This window comes from Dendropsophus ebraccatus, chromosome 10, assembly GCF_027789765.1.
Source record: "Dendropsophus ebraccatus isolate aDenEbr1 chromosome 10, aDenEbr1.pat, whole genome shotgun sequence".
Taxonomy (NCBI): domain Eukaryota; kingdom Metazoa; phylum Chordata; class Amphibia; order Anura; family Hylidae; genus Dendropsophus; species Dendropsophus ebraccatus.
Window position 1 is genome coordinate 39,844,220 of NC_091463.1, and position 16,022 is coordinate 39,860,241.

At 45.7% G+C, this 16,022-nt stretch overlaps 1 protein-coding gene across 5 annotated transcripts in view; it reads left to right on the forward strand.

The window, feature by feature from the left end:
- The window catches only part of KIF4A (kinesin family member 4A), a 37,433-nt gene extending 24,781 nt beyond the window's left edge, over positions 1-12,652 (forward strand). For all 5 annotated transcript variants that reach the window (XM_069985865.1, XM_069985863.1, XM_069985862.1 and 2 more), the window contains exons 28-31: positions 61-210; positions 372-488; positions 7,538-7,660; positions 11,432-12,652. In XM_069985865.1, coding sequence (XP_069841966.1) covers positions 61-210; positions 372-488; positions 7,538-7,660; positions 11,432-11,623 — 582 coding nt within the window. In that variant the 3' untranslated portion in view covers positions 11,624-12,652. The remainder of the gene's footprint in view (positions 1-60; positions 211-371; positions 489-7,537; positions 7,661-11,431) is intronic.
- Positions 12,653-16,022: the final 3,370 nt, after the last annotated feature.

The window sequence follows — 16,022 nt, forward strand, 5'->3', positions numbered from 1 at the left end:
TTGGACTGCTTCCCAGTTTGTCAGTGAAAGTAATTGTACACTAAAATTTGTTAATTTCAGCCTAAAAATCTGCGCAGAACAACTGCAAAATCAGCCGCTGTCATCTTAGAAGACTTATTATCTGAATCTGAAGAGTCTGAAGATGATTTAAGTGACAAGAACTGGATCCCTGGCCAAGATGTCAAACCGGCTAAGAAAGTGGCAAGTGGGGTAAGTAAAAAAGATTGTCAGCACTGCTCTCCTTTGGATGGAGCAGTGTGCTGTAGTGAGCATTCAAACTAGAATGTTTTTGTGTGTGTGTGTGTGTGTGTTCCTTGGTTACTGGCAATCTGTAGTAGTGAATTGTGTGCCCCTCTTTCCTCCTGGTATAGTGCTCTTGTAAGGGGCGTTGTGGAAATAAATTGTGCCGCTGCAGGAAAAATAAGCAGAACTGCTCAGAGGATTGCTGCTGTGATTCTTCTAAGTGCCGTAACAGAGAGAACCTTTCGGTAAGTCTGTAAACTTGCAGCCTCATAGTTCTGGCCTTGATTGTTGTATTGAATATGGCTGTGTCGAGCTATGGGCAAGACAATAGACTATGAATAACAGCTGCACATGCATATTTTTTTCAATCAATAGGTAACACTTCTGTGTGGGTCACTGTGCAGACCTGCTGACTGTTTGTGTGGAAAGGTCCAGTGTGGCAGTGAGTCCCATGCGTTTCCGACTTAAAGCGACTCTGTACCGACAATCTGTCCCCCCAAACAGCTTATACCTTTTGGATAGCTGCTACTAATCCAGGAACTGTTCTGGCATCCGTTCAGCAAGTGATGCAGTTATTGTCTTAAACAGCTTTTAAACTTGCAGCCCTGTGTCAAATTGGCGTGGCCTAAAGTGTCTATGCCCTAGGCTTGCACTGAACCCCCCCCCCCCCCCCCCCCCGTCTCTCCTCCCCACCCACCTCACCATTAGGAACGCCCCGAGGCAGCATTTCTCCTATTCATCACCTGAGTGAACACTGCACAGGTGCCTTAACGATCCAGCATGTGCAGTGTTCACATAGGTGATGAATAGAAGAAATCCTGCCTGGGGCATTCCTAATGGTGAAGAGGGCGGGGAGGGACGGAGGCATGAAGCAATCCTAGGGCATGGGTACTCTAGGCAAAACCAATTTGACACAGGGCTGCAAGTTTAAAAGTTTTTTTTTTTTTTTTTTTTTTTTTTTTTTTTTTTTTTTTTTGTTTAGGACAATAACTGCATCACCTGCTGAATGGACCCTAGGACAGATCTTGGATTAAAAGCAGTTATGCAAAGGTACAAGCAGTTTTGTGGGGCAGATTGTGGGTACAGAGTCACTTTAAAAGGGCTTGTGTACAGAATTCTGACACAAGGCTTCCCATGGCAACCTGAATTTCCCCCATCTGCATGCAGAAATTTCAAAGGCTGCCCTGTGACCGGTGCACTTAGGATTTTGCGGCACCCAAGTGTGGTTCACACTTGCAATTTGCCGTATTTTACTACAGATGAGCCATATTGTCAAGTTAATCTGTCATGTGAAAAATCTATCAACGTCCTGAATAGAGATGAGCGAACCGGATTCAAGTCCATCCGAACCCGAACGATCGGCATTTGATTAGCGGGGGCTGCTGAAGTTGGATAAAGCTCTAAGGTTGTCTGGAAAACTTGGATACAGCCAATGACTATATCATGTCTTCCACATAGCCTTAGGGCTTTATCAAAGTTCAGCAGCCACCGCTAATCAAATGCCGAAAGTTTGGGTTCGGATGGACTCGAGCATGCTCGAGGTTTACTCATCTCTAGTCTTGAAGTATGCAAGAAAAGGATACAGAGAATATCTTGTATCGTATGTCTGTTTTTATTCCATGGCGTGGTACACTTATGTGTCAGAGGCATGCATTGTGGTCTGATGCACTGTCCTTTGCTTGTGCCATTAATTTATGTTCAAACATTTTGAGTTTTCACATAATATAACATTGGTACAGAAGAAAAGTAGCTAATAAAACAAGGCCGATAACAATAACTAACCTTACTCCACTTATACATAGAATGTAGAAATATGGTGCTATTTATCATAAGAATATACAGTACAATTCAAAGTCTACAATAGTGGTTCTAGGGTGCCGGCAACCGACATCTTATAATACCAGGTGGTTGAGGTAACGTGAGACATGATAGGACGTCTTTCTACCTGTGAGTAACCATGTAGTAGGAATAGTTTCCATTTCTTAAAGAAGGAAGCTGTAATGGCCTCCTTATTGCGTATAGTGTCCAGCATCTCCGAGTGTAAGGTTACCTTTAGAATAGAGGTCAATTCTGAAATAGTCGGTAGGCTAGGCTGTAGCCAATGGTTTAATAAATACTTAAGGGCTAGTAATAAGGTGAGATGTACAGTGGGGGGGATCGGATGGTGCGACATGGGATCATCCACAGGTCTAGTGTCACCATGGAATATATAAGTAATCAGATCTAAAGGAACTGTAAGCGACCTCACGTCACATATAAAGGATTTCACTAGGAGCCAATAGGATTGTACTGATTTACATTGCCACAAACAATAGAAGAGGTCCGCCTGCGGCTTATCACATTTGGGACATTTTTTCAGATAGTGTTCCAGAGAGTAAGCTTTACACTGGGAGTGGCTGTACGGACTGAATGAATCCCTGAAGTAGTTTATTTTCCAAATCTTCTGAAGTCAGCAGAGAGGACCATTTCTTCAGAAAAGGAGAAGAATTATTAATGGAAACAGAGCAAAGGAGGTGGTAGAGTTGTGATAGGGGTAAGGGTGTAGGTAGGGAAATACTAAGATTATGGAATTGTCCATGTTTTTCAGCGGATGCAATAGTGGAAACACGATTCAGAATGAATTTTCGTATTCGGGTGTAATTTCTAAGTTGATCTGAGGGCAGGTCGTATTTTACCTGGGTCTCGGACCAAGACAGAAATGTTCCGTTTTCGAGGTCTAATAAGTGACCTAGATCGTGGATCTGTTTATGCTTCCATATGGAGAAGTCAGAGGTGATAGATCCTTGGGGGAAGACCATAAAGGGAAGAACTTAGATAAGCGAATAGGCAGATTGTATAATTTACTTATATGTTTCCAGGATGCTATAGTGTCTCTGAGGAGGATGTTTTGTTTCAGGTGAGGAGGTAACTCAAATTGTAGAATGTAAGAGAGCGGATAGGGACCAGGGATGGACTAGGGAGGATTCTAAGGTGTAGTTAGAGAAATTTGAGGTCTGACGGAGCCAGTCTCTGTATAACCTAGCTGCCATGTGCAGACATATCAGACTTATATTAGGCAATTGGGCGCCACCCTTGATTGATGACATACATAAAGTATCATAGGCTATACGGGGTCGTATAGATCTCCATATGAAGTTAGTAAAGAGGGATCTGAGTTTTGTGACTTTATGTGTAATGAGAAGTGGGATCATTTGCATAGGGTAGAGCAGTTTAGCGAAAGACATAATCTTAATTGTATGCGTCCCAAGATAGGGGTAGGTCTCTTTTTTATTTTTTTTATTCATTTTCAATTTTTTTAAAGAGAGGGAAGTAGTTAAGAGAATGGCCACTCTTCCTCTTCTGTCTAATCTTAATGCCAAGATAAGTGAGGTAATGCCTGGCTACAGTGACTCCTTCAGGGTAGTTGTCTTGGGCTAGATGTGGGAGCAAAGGCAGAAGTTCACATTTTGAAGCATTGATTCTAAAGCCAGTGAATGATTTATAAAATCAAAGAAATTTTAACATTTTGGGAATGTCTAGATGTGGATGTTCTAAGAATATTAGTGTCATCAGGAAAACATAATACCTTTTTGATTCCACATCTCCCACTCTAATACCATTGAATTCTGGAGAAGTTCGAAGAAATCTGATAAGGGGCTCTAGTGCTAGATTGAATAAGAAGGGTGACATGGGGCATCCCTGCCGTGTGCCTTTACAAATGGGGAAGAATTCTGAAAGAAAGCCAGGAGTGTGTATACGGGCTTTAGGGTGTCTGTAAATATTAGAAAGGAGAGTGCGGAAAGGTCCTACAATACCGAAACTGGTTAAGGCCATGTTTAACCATTCCCAATTAAGGTGGTCAAAAGCCTTCTCTGCGTCAATAGTGAGCAGCCCAGGTGAATGAGTGGGGTGAAGTCTTACGGACGGCTTCTTGGATGGCTAATACGATACGTATATTTATTATAGCCGATCTGCCCTTGATGAATCCAGCCTGATGGATACCTATGACTTTGGGTAGAAAGGTAGCAAGACTATCAGCTATTATTTTTGTCAGGATTTTCAGGTCTTGATTGATCAAGGAGATCGGGCGGTATGAGGCAGGGTTAAGAGGGTCTTTGCCCGGTTTGTGTATGACTTTTACATAGGCTACATCACCGGAGGGAAGCATATGGTTGTCATTAATCATGATGTGGAATACAGATTGGTGTGTTGGTGTAATTTCAGTAGTCAGGCACTTATAGAATTCGGCACCAAAGCAGTCAGGGCCAGGGGTTTTGTGATTGTGTAAGGAAGAGAGAGTCCGTGAGATGTCATCAGAAGTGACAGGGGCATTGAGGAGATTTAGGGAGTCTTGGTCTAATTTAGGAAGATTAAAGGACGCTAAGAATTCTTTAGCTTTCTGATGGTCCATGGGATCAGGGGAGTATAATGACTTATAGTAGTGATGTAATACAGAGGAGATGGATTTAGGGTCAGTCTGTAAAAGGCCGTCTTTGTCCATCAGTGATGTTATATGACAAGTTGGCCGTCTACCTTTAGACAGATTTGCTAGTAATTTACCAGATTTATTACCAAATCTATATAGTTTAGAGAAGTATTGATTTTTGTACAGAAGGTTTAGTTCTTGGAAAATGTCAAATTCTTTTATAGCAGTACACCATTTGTTCTCAGGAGTAGGGCACGATAAAAAAGTTGTGTAAGTAGAACGTAGAGTATTGGTGAGAGTTTAGCTGCTTTTTTTCCGGGCTAACATATAAGAAATATTACCTCTAAGTACCGCTTTCGCAGTTTCCCATAATATGGTTGAATCTACGTGTTGGGCATTATCTGTGAGGAATTTTTGCCACCATTGTCTGAGATGGTCTGATGTCAAGGCCTTGGGAATCTCCATAAGATGTCAGTACCTTTAGGGTAAGCGTCCCTAAGGAGTAGAGAGACTTGAGCATGGTCAGATATTAATAGGTCGTGTGTCGTGGCTTGTGCAATTAATTTACAGTGTGGTTTAGGGCTGGGTGATATTAGAATTAATTCAGTTAATTTGCCTAGCTTTTAAGAATCAATTCGTTTGAAAATCGTAAATTCGATTTTCAAAAATGGGGGGGGGGGGGGTGCAATCTATAAGGGGTGTAGTAGTGCTCTGGGCAAGCTGCTCCTCCTGCAGGTCAGAGTGGGATCGCATGCCCCCACACCCAGAAGATCACAGCTGCTACCCGCCTGCTCTCATCAGAACCAGGAGCAGTGGGTGAGGACTCGGCACAGCGCCCCTTCTATACCTCTACTGTTAGAACACCCGGCATCCACTATGCCTCTACTACTATACCATCATAACTAGCAAAAAAGAAATAAAAAAAAAAAATATATCAAGATTTAATTTTTTTGTGATATCACCTAGCCCTGGTGTGGTGATTAAATGAGGCTGCGCAATGCAATTCATGCATTGGATTTGAAGGATCTGTATCACAATCGTAGTGCTGCCTGTCAAGGAGTGAGACAACTGGGAATTGAAGCAGAGGCGTTTGGGCCGTAACCCAAAAAGTGCAAAAGACAACCAGACCCTCTCCCCTTTTTAACTAACTATTCAATTTTAGGGTCCACTCGCACATACAGGATCTGCAGCAGATTCTGTGTTGCAGATTTAGAGCTCAGTTCAGTCACTAAGGGCCCTATTCCACAGTAACGATAATTGGCCGGACCGGCCCCATTTGGCCCCATTCGGCCGATTATCGTTCGGTGAAATAGAGAGAACGATCAGCCGATCGTGTCATCGGCTGATCGTTCATTTAGGGTCCTATTTCACGGGCCGAGGAGGGCCTGATCAACAATGTAAACGAGCGGCGATCTGCTAGATCGCCGCTCGTTTACTGGGCCTATTCCACGCCCCGATCGTTGAGCGAGGGCTGCAAGGACATCGTTACCAATGTCCTTGCAGCATCATACATTACCTGTCCAGGCTTCTTCTCCGTGCTGTCTTCATCCCCGGGTCCCACGCGCTCTATCTTCAGAATGGCCGGTCAGCTGACAGGCCACGCTCAGCCAATCACAGGCCGCGGTGGTCCCGGCCTGTGATTGGCTGAGAGCTCCGTCAACTGACCAGTCATTCTGAAGATAGAGCGCACAGGACTCGGGGATAAAGACAGCGCGGATAAGAAGCCTGGACAGGTAATTGATGATGCTGCTGCTTGTCAAATCGTCGGTTGCCCGCCGCGCACCGCTATTCAACCGTATCGATGCGCGGTGGGGGAATGATTATTTTAGGTATGGCCCTAAATGAACGATCAGCCGATGACCATCGGCTGATCGTGATCTCTATTTCACCGAACGATAATCGGCCGAATCGGGCCAATCCAGCCGACTATCGTTACTGTGGAATAGGGCCCTTAGGGCCAGACCTAAAATCATCGTTTCCCCACTGCGCATCGCTACGGTTGAATAGTGGTGCGCGGCAGGCGACTATTTGATGATGCTGCGGCTTGTCAAACATTATCTGTCCAGGCTTCTTCTCCGCGCTGTCTTCATCCCCGGGTCCCGCGCGCTCTATCTTCTGAATGGCCGGTCAGCTGACAGGCCACACTCAGCCAGTCACAGGCCGCGGCGGTCCCGGCCTATGATTGGCTGAGCGCTCCGTCAGCTGACCGGCCAATCATGGGGGATGAAAACAGCGCGGAGAAGAAGCCTGGGCAGGTAATGTATGATGCTGCAAGGACATCGGTAACTATGTCCTTGCAGCCCTCGCTCAACGATCATCGGGCCGTGGAATAGGCCCAGTAAACGAGCGCCGATCTAGCAGATCGCCGCTCGTTTACATCATTGATCGGGCCCTCCTCGGCCCGTGGAATAGGACCCTAAGTTACACTGTCTGCAGCCTCAAATTTGCTTCCCATCCTGTGTGTAAATAGACCCTTAAAGGTGTTATCTAGGCTCTCTTCCAGAAACCTTACCACTCCTGTCCACAGTTTTGAGTTTTGCAGCTCTGTTCCATAAAAGTGAATGGAGCTATTTGTGTTACCGCACACAACCTATGGACAGGTATATAGCTGTTTTTGCAAGCAGTAGCTGTGGTTTTTTATCCTAAATAACACCTTTAAATTATGTTGGGGGTCCTCCTTTCAGCCACCTAAATGCTTGACTGTTTGCCTCAACATTTACTTGTTGGAATTTGCAAGAAGTTATGTACTACAGTTCTTGTTTTGTTCTTGGTTTGATGTGTATTTTTGTTTTGTACGGCATTTAAGAAACCTATTTTCTTTGTATAATTTTATTTTTCTCCCTTTTTGTCACTCAACACACCTATTCAAAAACTTTATTTCACAAACAGGATGATGTCAATAGTGAGGATCAATCACTGGAGTCTGAAAACTCAATGAAGATTGACTATGTTGGAGATGTAACAGCTGGAGGCTCATTTTTTACACCACCTTGCGTCACACCCACCAAAAAGGTATGACAGTGTCTTGGTGTTCTTCTGATGCTTTTAAATTACACGTACAGGGTGTGTTCACACGTACACTATCCGCAGCAGATTTGATGATGTGTTCAGTTATTTAGTCAGATCTGCTGTGGATCTGCACCATCAAATCTGCTGCGGATCCTTTACGTGTGAAGCTACCCTAAGGGTGCGTGCACACTACAGAATGGCTAAGGAAAATCCGTTGCACATTCCGAAGTTCACACCCGCCGGCAGATTAATGCGGGCGCGCATGTCTCTGCCAGTGTCATAGACTCCATTTTATGCACGGGCGGATTCCCTCATCCAACGTGTTCATTCTTTGGACAGTTGAAGGAAATCCGCCCGTGCATAGAATGGAGTCTATGACACGGGCAAAGACGTGCGCGCCTGCAATAATCCGCTGGCGGGTGTGAGCTTCAGAATGCGCAACGTATTTTCCGTCGCCAATCTGTAGCGTGCACGCACCCTAAGTGTGGATTCACTCTAACTAATTTGAATGAATTTAACGTTACAATACAGAGTACCATTAAAGTCTATGGCACCCCATTTTCCCAGGAGATTTTCATTCTGCTGCTAGATATAGTGCCATAACCACCTTTTAACTACTTAGCTGTTGTGGTGCTAAAAATATTAGCCCATCCCCAGTGAGTTTCTTCTTGTGTCTCCAGGTTCCCTGATGAATGACAGCTCTCTCAGCCAATCACTGCGGTGGGACAGTGAAGTGATAGCTAAGCGGGCATCATTCAGCAGAGCAGAGGGCGCACAATGTCATATAAACGGGCATCATTCAGCAGAGCAGAGGGCGCACAATGTCATATAAACGAAGATTCTTACTGTGTGCTGCATGTTTTTGGCTTTTATTGCTGTACGCTTTGTATGCTTCATGCTGAAAACACAGAATTAAGGTCAGGGCTCCAGATGGCGACCAAAATGGTCGCCAATGCGACCGACATTTTGCAAATGGCGACCAGATTTATTAATCTGGGCGCCATTTGCGACTGGCCCTGGCGGCGGCGCGCTGTCTCTTTAAGTATCCCCGGCTGATGCGCGGCTGCCGGGGGTGTCCCGTCCTATCCCCGGCAGCGCGGCGCATCAGTGAGCTGCCTGGGGCCCTGACTTCCGGCACAGGAAGCGCACGTCAGAGACGCTTCCTGTGTCAGAAGTCACAGCCCCGGCGTACAGGGAGCTCACTGACGCGCCGCGCTGCCGGGGATAGGACGGGACACCCCCGGCAGCCGCGCATCAGCCGGGAACAGCGGCTGAAGAAGAAGAGGATCGCCGGGGGAGCGGGTTGTCAGGTGAGTTTGTGTGTTTGTTTTTTTTAAATATTGCTTAGCATAGAGGAAAGGGGGGGGGGCATCTATAATGGGGGGGAGAAGAGAAGGGGGGGCATCTATAATGGGGGGAAGAGAAGGGGGGCATCTATAATGGGGGGAAGAGAAGGGGGGGGCATCTATAATGGGGGGAAGAGAAGGGGGGCATCTATAATGGGGGGAGAGGGGGCATCTATAATGGGGGGGAGGAGGGGGCATCTATAATGGGGGGGAAAGGGGGCATCTATAATGGGGGGGAGAAGAGGGGGCATCTATAATGGGGGGGAGAAGAGGGGGCATCTATAAGGGAAGGGGGGGAGAAGAGGGGGCATCTATAATGGGGGGGAAAGGGGGCATCTATAATGGGGGGGAGAAGAGGGGGCATCTATAATGGGGGGGGGGAGAAGAGGGGGCATCTATAATGGGGGGGGGAGAAGAGGGGGCATCTATAATGGGGGGGGGAGAAGAGGGGGCATCTATAATGGGGGGGGGAGAAGAGGGGGCATCTATAATGGGGGGGGAGAAGAGGGGGCATCTATAATGGGGGGGGGAGAAGAGGGGGCATCTATAATGGGGGGGAGAAGAGGGGGCATCTATAATGGGGGGGAGAAGAGGGGGCATCTATAATGGGGGGGAGAAGAGGGGGCATCTATAATGGGGGGGAGAAGAGGGGGCATCTATAATGGGGGGGAGAAGAGGGGGCATCTATAATGGGGGGGAGAAGAGGGGGTATCTATAATGGGGGGAGGAGGGGGCATCTATAATGGGGGTAGAGGGGGTCATCTATAAGGACAGGGGGCCATCTATAATGGGGGGGAGAAGAGGGGGCATCTATAATGGGGGGGGAGAAGAGGGGGCATCTATAATGGGGGGGAGAAGAGGGGGCATCTATAAGGGGGGGAGAAGAGGGGGTATCTATAATGGGAGGAGGGGGCATCTATAATGGGGGTAGAGGGGGTCATCTATAAGGGGAGGGGGCCATCTATAAGTGTAGGGCAAACTGGCTGCAGACACTGGGAGATAGATATATGCACAATTATTATTATCAGGGCCCCTCAGGTGTCTGTATTGTAGGGGGTCACTTGCATTAGTCACTAGGTGAGAGATATATCTATCTATATACACATCTTGTGGGGGGTCACTATGGCTGCAGTCAGAAGTCTAGCTCAGTATGTATAGACTGTTGCAAGCTTTTAAAGGGAACCTGTCACCCCCGGTGCCGGGGTGACAGGCTCCCAACACCCCGTTAGAACCCCCTATACTCACCTCATCGCGCCGGGTCCCGCTTCTGAAGATGGTCGGGTCACGGAGATCTCAGCCGCTGCAGCCCGGCGCGCGCTGAGAGATGAGTCCAACGCTCATAGAGAATGACGGGAGAGTCCAGCGCTCCATCATTCTCTATGAGGGTTGGACTCATCTCTCAGTGTGCGCGTCAGGCTGCAGCGGCTGAGATCTCCGTGACCCGACCATCTTCAGAAGCGGGACCCGGCGCGATGAGGTGAGTATAGGGGTCTCTAACGGGGGGTTGGGAGCCTGTCACCCCGGCACGGGGGTCGACAGGTTCCCTTTAAGTTCAAGTTCAGAAGAGTAAGCCTCATTAATAGGCTAGCCAAGTGAAGCTGAAGTACTGAGTCAGACTGGATATGGTTGTCAGACTGGATATGGTTGTCAAGTTGCAAGTTTCCATGTTGAACGTTTTCAAACTAAGAAAAGAGAGAATCTAAAGGAGGAGGAGGAGGAGGCTGCTGCGGCCTCTGCACACAGTAAGGGAGGAGGAGGCTGCCGCGGCCTCTGCACACAGTAAGTCCCATTTACCATAACATTAATTTTACATGGTTTCAAATGTTGGCGACCAAATATTCTATTTGGCGCCTAAATTTTTCAGGTTAGGAGCCAATGGCTCCTAGGTAAATTTTTTAGTCTGGAGCCCTGATTAAGGTGATGTTGCATCTGTTGGAGCTATAGAAATAATATATGTGAATGTACCCTAAAAGTACAAATTTATATGAATCTCCACCTTCAGTAAGGATTTGCACCGTGTATTGGTTACAAGTGCAATTTTTGCTCATAACTGAGGCAAAAGTACAGTACAAAACACTGATATTCATACATACCACATTATCTCTGCTCACGGATGAGTGCCAAACTTCTAACACACAGGAATGCACCAACTACCACTGGGAACGACAGTGCAAAATGTAAACGTTTTTACTGGGTTTTGGTGCAAATTATCTGGCAACAAAGTCAGGATCCAGGTTGTCGAGGTTATTTGCTAATCTGTACATGATTTCCTGTATATGCACTTTAACAAAGTCCAGCCCAGACTTGCTGCAATCTAGCTTGAGCTAGACATATGATACATTCTTGGCCATAAAGTGCCTCTGTATTACATCCTTGGCAGGATTGTGTAGTTATTATAATGGTGGTAACATATTGCCTGCTTCCACAGGTTCTGCGGGAAATCAGTGACATAGGCCAAGTGCTATCCATGAAGCTTCAGCGCAAACCAAGCACTGGAACTCTGCAGCCCACCGACTCACAGGACAGTCAAGTGTCCATACTGAAAAAAAAGAAGAAAGCACTTTGTAACAGTAATACCAGCTTCTTCTCTGGATACGCTCCAATCGCAGAGGATGAGTGAAGAAACTTGATTCCGTCCCGCCCTATACAGCAGTCTGTACAGTTCTATAGATGAATCCTTTGTGTAGAATAAAATCAGTAGCTTTAGATAAAGGTGGACTCTTAACATTAATTTTATGGATAACTGAGTCGAGCAACAAAACTTGTAAATATTTGTTTGTATCTGTTTGTCTGTACGGGCGTAATAGTGGGGCACAGAAATTTTAAATGCCAAAACCTGTTAGTTTCTGTGGCTGTATAGTCATTCTGCAACTTCACACGATGCAATGGTGGCATTGGCCAGCAGTGACATCTAATGTGCAAAATAACGTGTATTGCTGGTAGCTATTAGGTTATTTAAAGATTTTTCTCTAAGACTCCTCTATGCAAGTTGGGTATGTGATCAGTGTGGGTCTGGTTCTCTTGGACAATTAAAGGGGCTATCCGGCGTTAGGAACATTTCTTTTATATAATGCTGCCCTGTTGGTGAATATAAACCTCTTATGCTTCTCTGTGCTCCCCAAGTGTCATGCTGCGGTGTCTCTGGTCTCCCCCTCTGACTGCCGCCACTGCCACTTGCGACAGGGCAACATTATATAAATGTCCTAGTTCCAGATAACCCCTTTAAATGGTATCTGATCAGTGGTGTACTTACACTAAGCACTCTGCCAATCGGATGTTTTGCATGAGCCATGGCACTTGTATACAGAGAGGAGCTGGAAGCGGTCATGTCCATACAGTGTATAGGGGCCATGCTGCGTTAATATATTATCCTGACCCCTCTGGATTCTGATTGATGGGCTCCTTGCAGACACTGTAACCTAATTCACATGCATGGAAGGTTACTAGCAGAAAACTGTGTTAAGCTATTGAAGTCTTATACTATCAGCATGACTGTTTATGCATATTCTGTAATGCTAAGCCTTTTTTAGATTCTACAGTGTTGAAGCTATGTATTTTACTGCTTTCTAATCTTTTCTGATGCCCCAATTTTTATGCAAAATAGTTTTAATTTGTTATTCCTAACTTCCTGCTATGAATTTTAATAAACTTCCTGTTAAATAGAAATTCTGTTTACATGTAGTATTTAATAAAGACTATTTACAAATGTTTGTAGGTGTATGGTAAATGATAGGCGGAATTTATACACCCTACCTAGATGGAAGTGGAGGAGGAAAAATACCAAAAAGTCCTTTTGGGGACCAGCGCTGTTCCGGAGAATTCACAGCCACGATGCAGATGTAGGAAAAGTGGAGTTTATTGCAAAAGCACAGGTATTACGCGTTTCAGAAGACACAGCTTCCTTCATCAGAAAAAGTGCATACAGATAAGAGACAAACAATGCGGTTTATAAAGGGTACATAGTATCAAAAAAACAGTCAGAAGAGGCGCCAGGACTGCCCACATAGGTTGCTGGGCGGCGCTATCAGAGACATGTAAACAACCACATGATTCAGACTAGGATCGATGTTGGTTTGATAGCTTGTATCTATCAAAAGGGGTATATAGTGTGCAGAGCGTACGTGGTTCTGTTAGGGGGAATGCCGATCGCTGCAAGCGATCGCTGCGGTTGCCGGCAGAGAAAAGAAAAGTGTTATGTAGCTCAGGCCGCCGGAGCCAGACCCGGTCACGTGGGGACGCGCGGGCCAATCGGATTGGAGGTGTGGTGCCGCTGGGCCAATGGGAGAGCGGCAGTGACACAGGAGTAGCCGGCAGCAGGAGTGATAATGGGTGACTCGGAGCGCCGGAGCTGGACCCGATCACGTGGGGACGTGCGGGCCAATCGGAGTGGAGGTGTGGCGCTGTTGGGCCAATGAGCGAGCGGCAAACTCACTGGAGGTATTTGGTCAGGACTCGCATACAGCTGTCATACTGTGCGGTGTAGGATGAAGACTTGAGTCGTTCCTTATGTGTTACGGTAAGGGAATCGCTCGATTGACATATTACGTTGGGGGAGAAGGAGTTTGGGACATGGCTGACAGATATTATAAGAAAGACTGTGCACATAGTGACAATCCTAATATAACTAGGTGTGTAAGTAAGTAAATAGATGCGCAGATAGGAAAATGTATGGGATAACTGATTTTACAGGAAACATAAAGTGAATGATGTATATGGGTAAAATCACATACAAATTAAAATACATATTAAAATACATATAGTTTATGTATAGAGTAAACTATATAGAGACATTAATGGGCAAGCATGTCAGTGAGGAACAGAGAAAAATGAAGGACAATAGTAATAATGATAGATTCGGATGAACATAATAAAAAAAATGAACATAATAAAAAAATATATACATATATATATATGCAAAGATGTACATAAGGTAGTTATGAAGGATATAAATATGGTGGTAATGAAGGATGTGAATGATGATGGGCTGGGGTGTATCGGGGGGGGGGGGGGGTTAGGTTTGGTGGGAGCTCGTATGGTTGAGAGAATAAAGAAAGGGACGAAGCTAGTAGACATTCTCAATATATTCGTTAAGCCCTTTTGGTACTAAGGTTTTCAGTTTGTAGATCCAAAAGTTCTCTCTCTTGCGCAGCGATTGGAAACGCTGGCCGCCCGCAGGGATTTGTTCGATTGGTGTAATGCGGAAGGGGCTGAAGCTTGATTTGGTGCATTCGGTCGCATGTCTAGACACACTATGTAGGATGAAACCTTTTTCCACGTTTGCTCTGTGTTGGTTCATCCTGGTGCGGAGGTTTCGAGTGGTACGACCAACGTATTGTACCCCACAGCCACATTCCAGTAGATAGATGACGTATGAGGACCCACAGTTGAGAAAGGACTTAATGGGAAAGGTTTCACCTGTAGTACGGGACTTGAAATGTGTGGTTCTATTGGTGATATTCTGGCAGCATTTGCAAGTTTTTGTTCCGCATCTGTAGCTGCCCAGTAGCGGGGGTAGGAAAGAGCTGGTGGAGTTTCCATTTGAGTTGGTAGGTTTGATTTTCCTCAATTTGCTAGGGGCGAGGATATTTTTAAGGGAACATGCTCTTCTATAAGTAACCAGAGGTCTCTGTGGTACTGTGTCACAGAGAAACGGATCCTGTCTGAGGATATTCCAATGTTGGTTTAGGATATTCCTGATGGCTTTATGGTCTGAGGTGTAGGTGGTGATAAAATTAAGGCCAAACGCTGACAGGTTGTCCTTAGGTTTGCCTGGCTGGAGGCATTCTCTCTGGCTTAGAGTCTCGGCTCTTAGAGCTGACTGTTTGACTAGAGATGGTGGATATTTCTTGGCCAGGAATCTTTTAGTCAGAACCTTACTTTGACGTTTATAGTCGATTGTGTGTGAGCAGTTGCGTCGGATGCGTCTGAATTGCCCGAAAGGAATGTTCGTAATCCATTTTTTGTAGTGAGCACTATGGAAATGTAGATAACTATTGCTATCGACGGTTTTGAAAAAAGTCTTGGTTAGGATATTTCCATTTTCGTGGAACACGACAATATCCAGGAATTCTGCGTGGTTTGGGAAAATGTTATGAGTGAAGTCCAAGCCCCAGGTATTGGTGTTGAGGTCCTGAAGAAACTGACTGAGCTCCTGGCTTGTTCCGCTCCAGATGATGAAGATGTCATCGATGTATCTCAGATATGTGATGCATTTGCAGAAGAGGGGGTGCTTGTAGATAATTTGTAGCTCAAAGAGGCCAACGAAGAGATTAGCGAAGCTAGGTGCGAATTTACTGCCCATAGCGGTCCCGCATTGCTGTTTGAAGATGCAATCGTTAAATTGGAAAGCATTGTGTTTTAATATGAAGGCGATGCTTTCCAGAAGGAAATCCGCTTGTAAGCTTGGCATTTCTGTGTCTCTATGAAGGAAATGGGAGGTGGCGTTGATGCCCAGATCGTGGTCAATCACAGTATAGAGGGAAGAGATGTCCATGGTGAGGAAGGTGTAGTGGTTCTCCCATGGAATAGCTGTGATAATGTCAATGAAATGTGCTGTATCTCTGGTAAAGGATGTTAGAGATCTCACATGTTTTTGTAAATGTGTGTCCACATAATGTGAGAGATTGCTTGTTAGAGAGTTGATCCCAGAGATGATGGGTCTACCCGGGGGTTTTTGAAGGTTTTTGTGAACCTTAGGCAGATAGTAGAAGAGAGACATGGATGGTTCGGTAATGGTAAGATAGTTGAATTCTTGTTTGCTGAGGATTCCCGAGGCATGGCCTTTAGTAATAAGCTGATGGTACTCGGTTTGGTAGACAGCGAGGGGGTTGGATGAAAGGGGTAGGTAGAATTTATTATCAGAGAGTAGACGGTGGGCTTCTGTGATGTAGTCTGCTCTGTCCAGAATGACTATCCCCCCACCCTTGTCCGCTGGTTTGATGACAATGGAAGTGTTGTTGGAAAGGGTCTGTAAGGTGTTCCTTTCTGTGGTTGACAGATTTGGTTTATGTTGGGGCGGC